This window comes from Bos indicus, chromosome 8 (assembly GCF_029378745.1).
Source record: "Bos indicus isolate NIAB-ARS_2022 breed Sahiwal x Tharparkar chromosome 8, NIAB-ARS_B.indTharparkar_mat_pri_1.0, whole genome shotgun sequence".
In the NCBI taxonomy this organism is placed as follows: Eukaryota; Metazoa; Chordata; class Mammalia; order Artiodactyla; family Bovidae; genus Bos; species Bos indicus.
The window spans coordinates 100,015,792-100,030,593 of NC_091767.1; the positions used below are offsets into that span (position 1 = coordinate 100,015,792).

Here is a 14,802-nt window from a genome sequence, read left to right on the forward strand (position 1 = left end):
TGATAAAACAGGCTTTGATCCCTTTGCCAAAATTCGCATTGAAACTTCTTCTAATGCCATTTCTAAACACTGATCATCTTTTATCAAATTTCTTCATGAATATCTCATTAAACCTAAGCATGCTCATCAGAGGCCTGGCAAAGTTACAATAACGACATGCAGGTTGCCAGGTTAGACAGGAACTGAGTCCAGCTGACCCTCTCTTGCACCTTCTCATAACCCAACCAAAATGAGAAAAGGAAAATAAAATCAAGGGAAAGTTCAGTTAACACAAACGTTTGAGAAATCCCTGCTTGTTGGATTACAAATGGATCCAGACTGAAGAAAGGCACTGGGACCCCTTTGGCAATTCTACTTTCCAAGACAGGATGTAGTATTTGGAAGGAGAAAGCTGAAGACAGAGTAGGTTTTGAGGAGAGCAGTCTGTACTCGACTCATTATGCATTTAACTGTTTTGAATCAACAATACTGAGAGGCCCTGGGCAGACCTGGCCAAGCCAAACAGAGGAGCTGGTCTATGGCAAGTTCTTCCTGATGCCGCGAGGTTCTTCTCCACTAGGAGTGGAAGCCAGCAGAAAACTCAGCCTATAAAACTGAATCCTGCCTGGGGCAACTGTTAATAGTTCAGTACACAGAGGGCATCTTTAGTGAGTTCTTTTCTCTCATAAAGGCCTTGCAAACATCACAAGACAGGGAAAAAAACACAAATGAAAAGTAGATTCAATACACTGATAAAATGGTAGATGCTGTCATCATAAACAAAATTCAAAGGCAAGTGAAACACAGAGAAAAAATACCTGCCGCAGACTTGGGGACAAAAAGGTTAATATCATTAAAATTTAAAGAGTATTTACAAATCACTAAGAAAAAGAACCACGTTCAAATAAAAAATGGTTAATAATTCCAAAGGATTTTAATAGGAATTTTTCAAAAAAGCTATATATGGCCAGTATATTCAAAAAGTGTATGAAAAAAGTGTTCAACGTCACTAATAAAGGGCAATATAAAAATAAGGTTCTATTTTTCACATATAAATTAGAGGGTCATGTTCCAACGATACTAACCTGTATTGGCTGCATCCTAGATATGGACCTAGGCACTGCATGTAGAAGTATAATTTGGTATACATTTTCTGCAGAGCCACTTGGCACAGGTATCAGAGGCCTTTAAAACAGGCATCTTCTCTGAAGGAATAATACCCACCAGTTCAGAAATCTGTATTAAGGAAATTATTAGAGATATGAGCAAAGATCTGGTTTTGCCGTGTTGCTCTTAACAGGCTGTGTGTATGTTAGTGGCTCAGTTGTGTCTGACTCAATAAATTCAAGGACTGTAGCCCACCAGGCTTCTCTGTCCATGGAATTCTCCAAGCAAGAATACTGGAGTGGGTAGCCATTTCCTTCTCCAGGGGATCTTCCTAACCCAAGGATCGAACTAGGATCTCCTGCATTACAGGTGGAATCTTTACCATCTGAGCCACCAGAGAAGCCTATAACAGCCTAACTACATGATAATAGGTAATTACATGATACAAATAAACACACATCCTGTAATGGAATACTGTGTGGCCATGAAAAATGATAAAGTAGAAATGTATTTCTTATTATGGAAAGAAGACTGCAAAATATGATGGAAAAGTTAAGTTAAAAAAGAGAATATACAATATGATGCTTTTTTGGGTAAACATTATTTATACATGATATATGTACATGTATGAATATATACCTATTACCTAGACAACTGCAAAAAGATCAAGACGGATATGTGCCAAAATATTACAGTGTATTTTCAGAAAATTTTTCTGATTATTTTATCTTCTAAGATAAACACTTATTATAAGTAAAATAAAATGTGTTTTAAAAAAATGAGTCAAAGAGCAAAACAAGAATCTAGATATAGAAGTCCTGTTTAAAAAATTAACAATGTTTCTTTACATCAAGAATAATTGTTTAACTGCTCATATAACTCAGTAACAAAACAAAATCCAATCCAATTGAAAAGTGTTCCAAAGACCTAAATAGGTATTTCTCCAAAGACATACAGATGGCCAACAGGCACACAATAAGACACTCATCATCACTAACTGTTAGAGAAATGCAAATCAAAATTACAATGAGGTAACACCTCACTCCAGTCCGAATGGCCATCATCAAAAAATCTACAAGTAGGTGGCGCTACTGGTAAAGAACCTACCTGCCAATGCAGGAAACAAGAGAGGTGGGCTGGATCCCTGGGTTGGGAACAATCCCCTTGAGGATGACATGGACACCCACTCCAGTATTCTTGCCTGGAGAATCCCAAGGACAGAGGAGGCTGGTGGGCTACAGTCCTTAGGGTCACAAAGAGTCAGACACAACTGAAGTGACTTAGCACAGAACAACAAATGCTGGAGAGGGCGCGGAGAAAAGGGAGCCCTCCAACACCCCTGGCGGGAATGTAAATCAGTGCAGGTGCTATGGAGAACAGAATGGAGGCTTCTTAAATTAAAAACAGAGTTGCCATAAGAGCCAGAAATCCCACTCCTGGGCATATACCCAGGCAAAACTATACTTTGAAAAAATACATGCACCTCTCTGTTAATAGCAGCACTATTTACAATAAACAAAACCTGGAAACAACCTAAACATCAACAGATGCATGGATATAGAAGATGCGGTACATATATAATGGAATACTACTCAGCCATCGAAATGGATGAAATAATGCCACGTGCAGCAACATAGATGAACCTGAAGATTATCATACCGAGTGAAGTAAGTCAGAAAGAGAGAGACAATGACCATATGATATCACTTATACATGGATTCTAAAATACAACACAAATGAACACGTCTGTGAAACAGAAACAGATTCACAGATATAAAGAAAAGACTGTTTGCCACGGGGAAGGGAAGTCAGGGAGGGAAGGATTGGGTGTTTGGGATTCGCAAATGTAAACTAGCATATACAGGATGGATTAATAATGAGGTCCTGCTACATAGCATAGGGAACTATATTCAATATCCTGTGATAAACCATAATGGAAAAGAATATGAAAATATATGTATAACTGAGTCACTTGGCTGTATAGCAGAAATTAACACAACATTGTAAATAAAATATACTACAATTGAATTTTTTTAATTTTAAAAAAGAATACTTGTTTAACATTTAATTTGTAAAGATGCTATTCATGATGGCAATATTGAATGGAATACATTTAAGTCTAAAGTTGAAAAATATATGCAGGACTTAATTACTAGAAATCTATAACTTTATTGAAGGATATGAAAAGAACTGGTTAAAAATGGACATACTGTAGTCTTGTCTTGGAAGGACTATAATTATAAAATGTAAATAATTCCCAAGTTAATTCTATATTTTCTATAATGAAATCAAAATCTTGGCTAGTTTCATTTGGAATATGTGAAAATGAATTAAAACTTCATATTAATAAATATATGAGAATTGACTTAAAGAGGAAAAAATAAGAAAATGGAGACTTCTCATGATCAGGTATTTAAATAGGTTGTAAAGTTATAATAATTAAATCATTTTTGCAAAGCTTAAAAGTAATAGATAGATAATAGGATGAACTATCCTATTATCCAGGATAATACAAAATTCATAGAAGGCCAGGAGAAGCTCAAATACCCATAAACTCTTAGTGTATGACAAAAGAGGCATTCAATTAAATTGGAAAAGGATGAATGGCTGGTAAACACATGATGCTGGGGAAACTGGTTAACTATTAAAAAATACAGTTAGACATCTTTGTCATACTATACACTAAAATAAACTCCTGATAGATTAAACTGTGAGATGGGAAAATATTTCTCTGATATGGGAAATGAGAAAGCCATGCTAAGAATATAAGCAAATGTAGGATCTTAAAGACAAAGTTTGATAGATTTGACTATATACAAATTTAAATCATCCATTTAACCACACTGTGATAAACAAAAGCAAAAGGCAGTGAGCTGGAAAAAAACAATTGTAGCATGTATACATAGTTACCAGTCTTACTATATGAAGAGCTTTTACAAATGATCAAACCAACAAACAAACATACACCATAGTTGCAAAATGGTCAAAAACAATGACCAGGTAATCATCAAAGAATACAAATGCCCAGTAAATGTATTAGAAAATACTCATTCCACAATAAAATGAAAACAATTGAATTTGCTAAAATGATACCTCTGTTCACCTACCAAATAGGCAAAGACATTAAAAATATTGGCACATGTTACTGGTGACCCTGAGGCAAACTTACTGCTGTGGTACTCTGCTGAAGTGAAGTGAAAGTCATTCAGTTGTGTCCAACTCTTTGGAGCCCTATGGACTATACAGCCCATGGAATTCTCCAGGCCATAATACTGGAGTGGGTAGCCTTTCCCATCTCCAGGGGAATCTTCCCGACCCAGGGATTGAACCCAGGTCTCCCGCATTGCAGGCAGATTCTTTACCAGCTGAGCCATAAGAGAAGTCCAAAAACACTTGGGTAAGTAGCATATCCCTTCTCCAGGGGATCTTCCAGACCCAGGAATCCAACCCGGGTCTCCTGCATTGCAGGCAGATTCTTTACAAACTGAGCTATGGGGTGGGGTGTGCGGCAACTCTGCTGATGGGAATGTAAATCTATACAACCCTCCAAGGCAGAACTGGACAAAATGTATCAAGTAGTTTACAGATGTTCACATCTCTTAATTTAGCAACTTTACAGAAATTCTTCCTAAGAAAGTAATCAAAGGGGTCTATAAATATTTGTGTTTACCAAAACCTTTGTTCGACAACAGATGACAGGTCAAATAGATTATAAACTATAATAATCTAGCAAGAAAGGTCGGTATATAATAACTACATTATATTAGATATATAATGATATAGGTCATTTCATGATATAACAAGTGAAAAATGTAGGCTACAAAACAGCAAGACACTAGTTTGTTTTAAAGTATGAGCAGATGTGCATAATGGGAAAATATTCAACAACATGTAAACAGTGGCTTTTTAAGGGTGATGAGATTAGAGGGTTCCCCCCCCCCTTTTTCTCCGCTGGTTTCATTCATTTCACACACGTTGGCTTGCTATCGTGTGCCCAACATCTCTATAGGCTCTAAATTTTCTTCAAATGAATATGCATTACACTGTAACCAAAAAAAGTTAAATTTTGGCAAAGTAAAAGTCCAGCATCTGAAACTGACTTCCTTCTTTTAAAAGTCTGGTAAAGGACTCAGAGCAACGAAGTGCATATTGAAAATATAAAATCACATCCCAGAATTGGGGAAATGTTCAGGTCGCTCCACCTCTTACCTTTAGTGACACTTTCTAAAACATACTCACCTGTTAGTTTGCCCACAGTTTGTTCCCACGACAGTGAATGTGAACAGCATCTCAATGACTCCTTCCTAATAGAGTTCTCAAAGACCACTTAATGAACCTGACATCTCCTTAAGCCTTTAAAACCCATCCTTCCAAGGGAACCCCCTCCCTTCCACAACAGGATAGGTATGATTCTGACTTTGGAGATGGGGACGCTTGACTTGGGGTGCTATGGCTGGCCCGAGGCTGAGCCCGGCTTATTGCCGGGCAGGCGGTGGTGGGTGGGAAGGGCACCTTACCGCGGCTTGCTGGAAGGCGCCCTTGGTGTAGGTGCCACCGCCTCGGTAGGTGATGGCCGGGATCTCGCGGCTGAGCAGCGCGCACTTGTGTTGGTGCGCGCGGCGGGAGGAGATGTAATCGACGCGCGGCACCACGTTGTTCTTGGACGAGAAGGTCACGATGGCCACGCGCGTGGCCGTGGGCACCACGGGGAAGTCGGACAGCAGCTTGCGGACGAACTTGAGCTCGCTGAGGAAGTTGGCTTGGCCCACGCTGGACGACTCGTCCACCAGGAAGACGAGCTCCAGGCGCTCGCTGAGCTCTCGCAGCCTCCGCACGCGTCGCCGGAACGCCTGGCCCAGCCGCTCCACTTTGCTCTCCGCGGCCGCCGCGTCCTCGCTGGGCGCGGGCGGCTCCGGCAGCCGCCCGGGGGCTCCGGGCGCCGCCTCGGGGAAGAGGCGGAAGCTGAAATTGCGCGACGGGGACAGCTGCTGAAAGGTCGCCCAGCCTGAAACCAGCGCCAGACCCCAGCAACAAAAGGCCAGGCGCGCCCACATTGCGCTAGAGACGGAGCGGCCGCCCGGAGCGCAGGCGTCTGCCCAGCGCGGAGAGATGCTCGGGCGCCGGGGTCGCCGAGGGGCGTGCGCGGCGCGGGGCGTGGGACGGCGGCCGCGAGCCTCAGCGCTCTCTCATCTGACACTGGGGACACAGTCCAGACTCCTCCGGCAGCCCGAGGATTAGGGAGGGAAGGCGCGCGCTCGCTACCCCTCTCGCTCCCGTCTTTTCTCTCCCCTTACTCCTCCTCCTCCTCGCTCTCCCTGAAGCCTATAAAATGTTTGAAGGCAAGGGGGCAGTCAAGAAGAATCTCCCGCTTCCCTCCTTCTCTCCCTCCTCTGTCTCCCTCTCCCCTCGCCTTCCTCTATCTCTGCCTCTATCTCTCTCCTCCCCCTTCTCCTCCCGGGTTCAAGCCAAAGACTCTCGGAGATTCCATGACACCAGAACCCCGCGTCTGTCAGGCTGTCAACATTCCCGCAGCAAGCGCACCAGCGCCGAAGCCCTGATTGATCCCATATGTCTGGCAGGAGCCGCAGAGGAATTCACTGGAGATGGATCCAGATACCGAGAGTGCCACAGTAATTGGAAACACTTTGTAGAGGAAAACACACACGGACTGGCCAGGGAGTTGAAAGCATCCTTTGAAAATTGCTTGCTCACCTTTTGTGTCTCTTTCCCCCTGTCCAGAGAAACCTCAAAGCCTTCTCCAACTGGATGTTTTATTCGACTTTTGTTGGTGGGGCTTTCTGATCGGTGGGGGGTGTGTGTGTCCTCTTGAGGGTCCCCTCTGATCACAATATATAGGGGTTGCATCTACCCCTATGCAGCCCATAGAATGACTGCCGTGGCGCTGCACGCATGCATTTATTTATTCATCCATTTGGTTACCCCTTCATTCATTTAGCAAATATTTTTGAGCACCTGTTGTGTGCTAGGACACCCGGAATATAAGGAGGAACACAAATTGACATAGATCTTGTCCCCAAGAAACTTACAGGGTAACAAGTGAGATGACCATTAACCAGATATTTCAGAAATAATGTATATAATTACATCTGACCATGCTAAATTCTATGAAGATCTTAGGCAGATAGACTTGACCTTGAAAGATCAGGGAAGCCTTCACTGAGGACGTGAAGTTTGTGCTGAAATCTGATGATGAGTAAGAGTTTCTATCCCCCAGTCCTCTCTCATATGCCCATGGCCTGTTTCAACAGGTGAGACTCACAGAGGCCTACCTCCTTGACTTTAAATGGCACCTAACACATAACTACATACCTACACAGGTTGCCACCTTGGGGTAGTTTTTTTTCCCCAAAACAAAACCCTGAAAGGGGTATGCAAGTGCAAAGAAGGAGGAAACTTTGCAGAAGAGATGGAGTAAACTTTGCAAAAGTAATTCTAGTGAGGAGTCAGGAGCCTTGTGCAGATACGTTTCTGCAATTATATAAATCACCTGAACCAAGACACTTCCAAGTCTTAGCTTCAGTTTCTATATCTGTTTCATGATGGAAATCAATAATCTCAGAATTTCCTTTGTCTCTAATGTCAGATGATTTAATTCCATCTGTATTTAATGAAATATCTTCACAGTGTATATAATGGTTGAAGTTTTAGGGCTCTGGACTCCGTTTGCCGGGAATGAAATCTGGATTCCGCCATTCAGTAGTTGTATGACCTTGACATCAGTTTGCTCATCTGTAAAATGGAGTGATATTAAATAATAGCATATTAAAGTTATTGGGAAGATATCATACAAAGTTCTTAGACTAGCACTTAGAATATAGCATGTAGTCTACAAATGCTGATTGCTATTATTTCCACATTTAATAATGAATACTCTTCAGATCTTTATTTTCCTAGTAATATTTCTTGACCATCTACCATGCCAGAATATTAGATACTGAGGTATTAAAGCCGAATAAGACTCAGTTCTAATCTTCCAGAAGTTCAAAGGCTATCAGAAGAGAAAACAGACTCTGCAAATGATTATAGAGCAGTAGGATGATTGCAAGGATGGGGAATAGGGAGCAAAAAGAAAAAATTCTCAATCTTCCTGGATCTTCCCGGGGAATAAGCAAGACCTCATTTGAGCTGAGACTGTTGAAAAAGAGAAAGTCTGGCCAAATTTCATCTACTCTGTGTTATTTCAAATACATCATTAAGAGCTAACATTTCAGGACCTTTATGTGCCAGGGACCACGGCAACTACTACGTGTACTCACTCGTGTCCCCACGAAAACCCAGAGAGGTAGACGATTGTTTTAGTACTTTTTGGTTGCAAGCAATAGGCACCCGGCTTCTCAATGTAAACAAGAAGGGATTTCTTGGCTCAGTAACAACTGGAGAAAGGGCAAGGGTGGATTTGTCTCAAAAAAGCTTGGAAAAGGAAATCAAGAACGACCTAAGTCTTCCATTTTCCTCTCGCTTCTGTTTCTCTTAGAATGTTAGATTTCATTTGTGTCTTCAGATTTATCAACTGAAAAGGAAAGACTTTTCCCCAGGAGCTCAAGTTAAAAATAATTCAGTAAAAACGATCACCATCATGACCTTAGAGAAAGATGTCACTGAAGCATGCATGGGTTATCTGCCCATCCCTAGCCCAACACTAGGGAGGGCATGTGCTGTGCTCAGTCGCTCAGTTGTGTCTGGCTCTTTGAGACCCACGGACTGTAGCCCGCCAGGCTTCTCTGTCCATGCGGATTTTCCAAGCAAGAACACTGGAGTGGGTTGCCATGCCCTCCACCAGAGGATCTTCCCAACACAGGGACTGAACCTAGGTCTCCTGCAAAGGCAGATTCTTTACTGTCTGAGCTACCAGGGAAGCAGTGGAATGCATGGGCCATTATAATTGCCCTCAGTTCAGTTCAGTTCAGTTCAGTCGCTCAGTCGTGTCCAACTCTTTGCAACCCCATGAATCGCAGCACGCCAGGCCTCCCTGTCCATCACCAACTCCCAGAGTTCACTCAGACTCACGTCCAATGAGTCAGTGATGCCATCCAGCCATCTCATCCTCTGGCGTCCCCTTCTCCTCCTGCCCTCAATCCCTCCCAGCATCAGAGTCTTTTCCAATGAGTCAGCTCTTCTCATGAGGTGGCCAAAGTACTGGAGTTTCAGCTTCAGCATCATTTCCTCCAAAGAAATCCCAGGGCTGATCTCCTTTAGAATGGACTGGTTGGATCTCCTTGCAGTCCAAGGGACTCTCAAGAGTCTTCTCCAACACCACAGTTCAAAAGCATCAATTCTTCGGCGCTCAGCCTTCTTCACAGTCCAGCTCTCACATCCATACGTGACCACAGGAAAAACTATAGCCTTGACTAGACAGACCTTTGTTGGCAAAGTAATGTCTCTGCTTTTCAATATGCTATCTAGGTTGGTCATAACTTTTCTTCCAAGGAGTAAGCGTCTTTTAATTTCATGGCTGCAATCACTATCTGCAGTTATTTTGGAGCCCCAAAAAATAAAGTCTGACACTGTTTCCACTGTTTCCCCATCTATTTCCCATGAAGTGATGGGACCAGATGCCATGATCTTCGTTTTCTGAATGTTGAGCTTTAAGCCAACTTTTTCACTCTCCTCTTTCACTTTCATCAAGAGGCTTTTTAGTTCCTCTTCACTTTCTGCCATAAGGGTGGTGTCATCTGCATATCTGAGGTTATTGATATTTCTCCCGGCAATCTTGATTCCAGCTTGTGTTTCTTCCAGTCCAGCGTTTCTCATGATGTACTCTGCATATAAGTTAAATAAGCAGGGTGACAATATACAGCCTTGACGTACTCCTTTTCCTATTTGGAACCAGTCTGTTGTTCCATGTCCAGTTCTAACTGTTGCTTCCTAACCTGCATACAAATTTCTCAAGAGGCAGATCAGGTGGCCCTAACTTAGGTCATATGCTTACTGTGGCAGAGACTCTCAGTCACTTATCTAGTACATCTATTCTAGAAGGGTCTAGAAGAGATATAGAGCTCCTGAGTTTTTGCTGGGCACAAAATTATCCAAAATTAAGGTTACACATCCCAGCTTCTGTTGCGGATGGATGCAGCCATGTAGCTAGGTTCTGGGCAATGATATACAAATCCTGGTTTTGTGTGGCAGCTTCAGAAAACCTCTTTAAAAGACAGCTGCTCCTTTTGTCTGTTGTCTCCTCCTTTCATCCCTTATTCCCTTTTCTACCTGGAACATGAACCTGGTGGCAGACCTCTAGCAGCCATCTTGGATCATGAGAATAATGGCCACATTCAAGCAACAGGTGAGGAGTAATCTAGAAAGAGCATGGATTCCTGCACACTTCGCAGAGCAGAACCACCATACTCATCTCAGACTGACCCTCTATCCCCTTTTGAGTTTTCCTGTTACATTCAGCTGAACTTGATCCTGTATAATAAACTCAAACCTGGAGCCATGGGAGCTATCCTCTCAATACATCTTTCATAAATGCTATGGGAGAGAAAGGAGGATATAATGAATTACTCACTACTCCAAAACACATCACTTGTTTCATTTCCTTGCCAAAAAAAGATGGCCATGTATACTTCCAAAGGTTGTGAAGTACAATCTTAACATTGCTCTAGAAATCAGAAAGCTAGAAACATTTGGTGAACACAGCAAACAATGACAATATTGAGTCATATGAAATGGGAAAACAGCTGAGTTCAAAAAGAAGAATCGAGAAAATTCTGGGAAGCTTAATCTGCCCTAACATTGAGGAGATTCCTATAGAAAAGAGTTAAAAATCAGTTTTCGCAAGGACTTTCTGATCTTTAGTTGGGGATAGTAAATGCACTTGGTGCCTGCTATATTACTTATAACTATGGTGAAGTACTTAGGAGCGGTGAACTCTAGCAGAAGTTTGTAATTGAGCAACTGTGGGTATTTGATAAAGTTCTTCTTTTCTACATTTTTCATCCCAGCTCTTCTTGGAATCTTTGTCTTTTTTTGGCACCAAAAACACCACCCAATTATACTAAAATAGTTATTAAAATGTTCTTTAAAATTATATTTGTCATATAGTAATGTGTACTTGTTCATGACCCTATTAAATAATATTACCAATCAACTATTCTAGTAAATGCCTTGTTTTCAAAGTATTGATGAAGTAACGATGTTCTGCTGTGGATCTAAGTACATTTAAAGTTTCCTGGATAATTCTGACACATGCCCTAGGGGCAAAAGCATAAGACCAACATACTCTGGCATTGTATATTTCCAATGAGCTAAACAGTCAGGTCTACATTACCTATGCTTGTGATAAGGAGTGGAGACTTAGAGAAATCTTGCCTGTATGTTGCCAAGATTACTGCTCTGTGCTTGGCACTGCCCCCCAGAGCTCTCTAGTGTGTTATGTTCTTTGGTCTAAGGCAGTGATTCTCCTGGGGGGTGATTTTGCACCCCACCAACTTCCCTACCCCTACCACCAGGGAAGACCAGGAAATGTCTGGAGATCTGTGTGTATGGGGGGGACCGTGCTACCGGCATCTAGTGTAGACGTGGGGAATGCAACTAAACATCCTACGATGCATGGAACAGCTCCCACAACCATTCCGCTCAATGTGTCAGGAGCGCCAAGGCTCAGAAACCCTGGCCTGTATGACAATTAACAGACACAAGACAAGATAAACTTTCACTATAGGAAGTAAGTCAGAGAGAGAAAGACAAATACCATGTGATATCACTTATATGTAGAATCCAAAATATGACACAAAGGAACTTACCTATGAAACAGAAACAGAATCACGGGCATAGAGAACAGACTGATGGCTGCCAAGTGTTAGGGAAATTAAAATGGAAAAGCCTTCAGAAGCAGGAGAGCAAGCCTTTGACATGCTTCTGCTCTGCCTGGACACTGCTTGGATTCCATGCTTACATGCAAGCATAGTAAGTCAGGCAGCACCTTAGGTGAGAAAGGTCTTGGAATTCTTGAGCCCCTGGAGGTCTGGCCAGCCCCCTGGGTTCTAACCAAATGCTATGATTCACAAGGTTAAACACACAGCATTGTAAAAAGGTTCAAGTAAAAACAGAGCTGAAGTTTTGCACATAAATCAGTCTGCCGCCTGGGATTATAAGCAGGAGCCCACCAAACTTTAATCTGAAGTCTCACCTGTTGGGTCAACACACTGCCTGGGACCTTTTCCCAATTGGGACTCCAGTTTGCTGTTAATGAGGGACTTCCCAGCGCTGTTTAAATCTGTATGTTGGTCAGCCCAATTGCTGATATATGTGCTGTTACTATTCTTTATTGTTTCTATTCCTCTTCTTTTAATGACTGTATATTAAAATTAAGTCAATTAACCCTCTACTAAATATTGAAATTGTTTATGTGTGTGACAAGTGGTTTGTTTTGTTGACAAGTCCTTCAAACCTCAAACAAAAGTAAAACTTGCAGCAAAACACAAGAAGTTAGGGGGAGGGATGGAGGGGGAGGTTGAGGTTAACAGATGTGAGCTTTTATGTGTATAATGAATAAACGACAAGGTCTTACTGTATAGCACAAAGAAGTATATTTAGCATCCTATGATAAGCCATAATGGGAAAGAATATTAAAAAGAATGTATGTTATATATGTACTGAATCACTTTGCTGTACAGCAATAATTAATACAACATTGTAAATTAACTATACTTCAATTGAAAAAAAAAAAAAAAAAACTTTCGCTCAAGCAAAAATTAACACTGAGAAGCAACCTAAAAGTACTGAAATGACACCATAGCCAGACTAAGAAAAATGACCTGGGATTCATCTCATGACATAAAGACTTCTGTGAGAAAGCCATTTGTGTTGGTGGTGTAAGGGATGCGGGATACATTATATTTTTCTCGCTAGCTGCACACTGATAAACAAGAAACTGAACCTCAATCCCTGCCTATCCAATGGGACTTCTATTAGGCACATCCACCTCCACTCCACCCTTCACAGCAACCATCTTCCTGCATTAAAGCAGGTGCTCTAAAAAGACAGGATGGATTTGAGGTAGGGGAGAGGGAAGGAGAAGGAAGAAAGCAGAGAGTAGTGCTAGCTAAATGTCCTTCTGAGATGTCAAGAATCAAGTCCAGTTAATGGAAGCAGAGGGAGGAAAATTTCACTTTCCATGCATGCTGGGCATGCGGTCTTTTTTAAAATCTATCAGTGTTAGTGAACCACAGCAACAGGCAGGAGGGACAGAAGGAAGATGCCACCTCGTGACTGTATTTTATAAGACTATCTTTCAGATGCTTTTGAACTGTGGTGTTGGAGAAGACTCTTGAGAGTCCCTTGGACTGCAAGGAGATCCAACCAGTCCATTCTGAAGGAGATCAGCCCTGGGTGTTCTTTGGAAGGAATGATGCTAAAGCTGAAACTCCAGTACTTTGGCCACCTCATGCGAAGAGTTGACTCATTGGAAAAGACTCTGATGCTGGGAGGGATTGGGGGCAAGAGGAGAAGGGGACGACAGAGGATGAGATGGCTGGATGGCATCACTGACTCAATGGACGTGAGTCTTGGTGAACTCCAGGAGCTGGTGATGGACAGGGAGCCTGGCGTGCTGCGATTCATGGGGTCGCAAAGAGTCGGACACGACTGAGCGACTGATCTGATCTGATCTGATCTTTCAGTTGTGAATTTAATAAAAAACATTCTCCCCTGTACAGTGACTGTTTAAGTAGAATTATCTGAAGATGGAGTTCATGATGGAAAAGTCCTAGCACTGGACATTGTAAGCAATTAAACAATTAAATAAATAAAAATAAGTGTTGTCAATCTGGCTTTAACACCTTGTGGTAGTTATTTGCCAAATCCTGTCTGATTCTCTTGCAACCCCATGGACTGTAGCCACCAGGCTCTTCTCCATGGGATTATCCAGGCAAGAATATTGGAGTGGGTTGTCATTTCCTTTTCTAGGGAATCTTCCCAACCCAGGTATTGAATCCATGTCTCCTGCATTACGGGCAGACTCTTTACTGCTAAACCACCATGGAGGCCCACTTTTAACACAAAATACAGATTTACAAAATGTTTAAATACGTGTCATTTTATGTGCTTATTTAATTTGATCTTGCCATAAATCCTCAAGTAAATATAATGGGCATTCCGTTTCTATAGGTGAAGAAATAGAGCTGTACGAGGTGGCCATAATGTCTGGAAACAGAAATGGTTTATTGCTATTACATTTTAATGCCTGGCATGTTTAACGTGTTGGCTCTTGCTAGCAATGCAAGCTTGCAGTGAAGGTGGTAATTAACACATCAGTTGTGTCCATCACTGCGTCTGTATCTATAGTGCACTGCCTTCGATAACCTGGTCTCATATCTGACCCTTTATCCTCGAACCTATCCTCAGCTAAACTTTGTAAGGACTTACATCTTGAACTGGTGAAAGGCACATGGATTGAGAATTTTTCATGTGGTAACAAAAGGCACCCTCAGTTTCTAGGATGCTCTTGGGCTATTATGTTTACAGTGACCAATGCCTCTACTCCTTCAGAGATAGTCATCCACAAAACAGCATGCCCAAAACATTGCCTGTATCCTTGAATTCACAAACCAACTTTCCAAAGGTACTCTCTTCCAGAAGGACATGCATTGAAGGACTCTAGATTCACTGACAGGACCAGCCCTCATGCCTACTTAGAAGTAAGAGCTTAATGTGTTCATCTTTCATCATTTTCAACCTGTAAAAAATAGAACAGTA

The 14,802-nt window shown here is 41.9% G+C and overlaps 1 protein-coding gene across 1 annotated transcript in view; it reads right to left on the bottom strand.

Moving 5' to 3' along the window:
* SVEP1 (sushi, von Willebrand factor type A, EGF and pentraxin domain containing 1) overlaps positions 1–6,507 on the bottom strand; it is a 208,721-nt gene extending 202,214 nt beyond the window's left edge. Inside the window, exon 1 of the mRNA XM_070795267.1 lies at positions 5,604–6,507. Within this exon, the coding sequence (XP_070651368.1) occupies positions 5,604–6,140 (537 nt within the window). The 5' untranslated portion in view covers positions 6,141–6,507. The remainder of the gene's footprint in view (positions 1–5,603) is intronic.
* Positions 6,508–14,802: the final 8,295 nt, after the last annotated feature.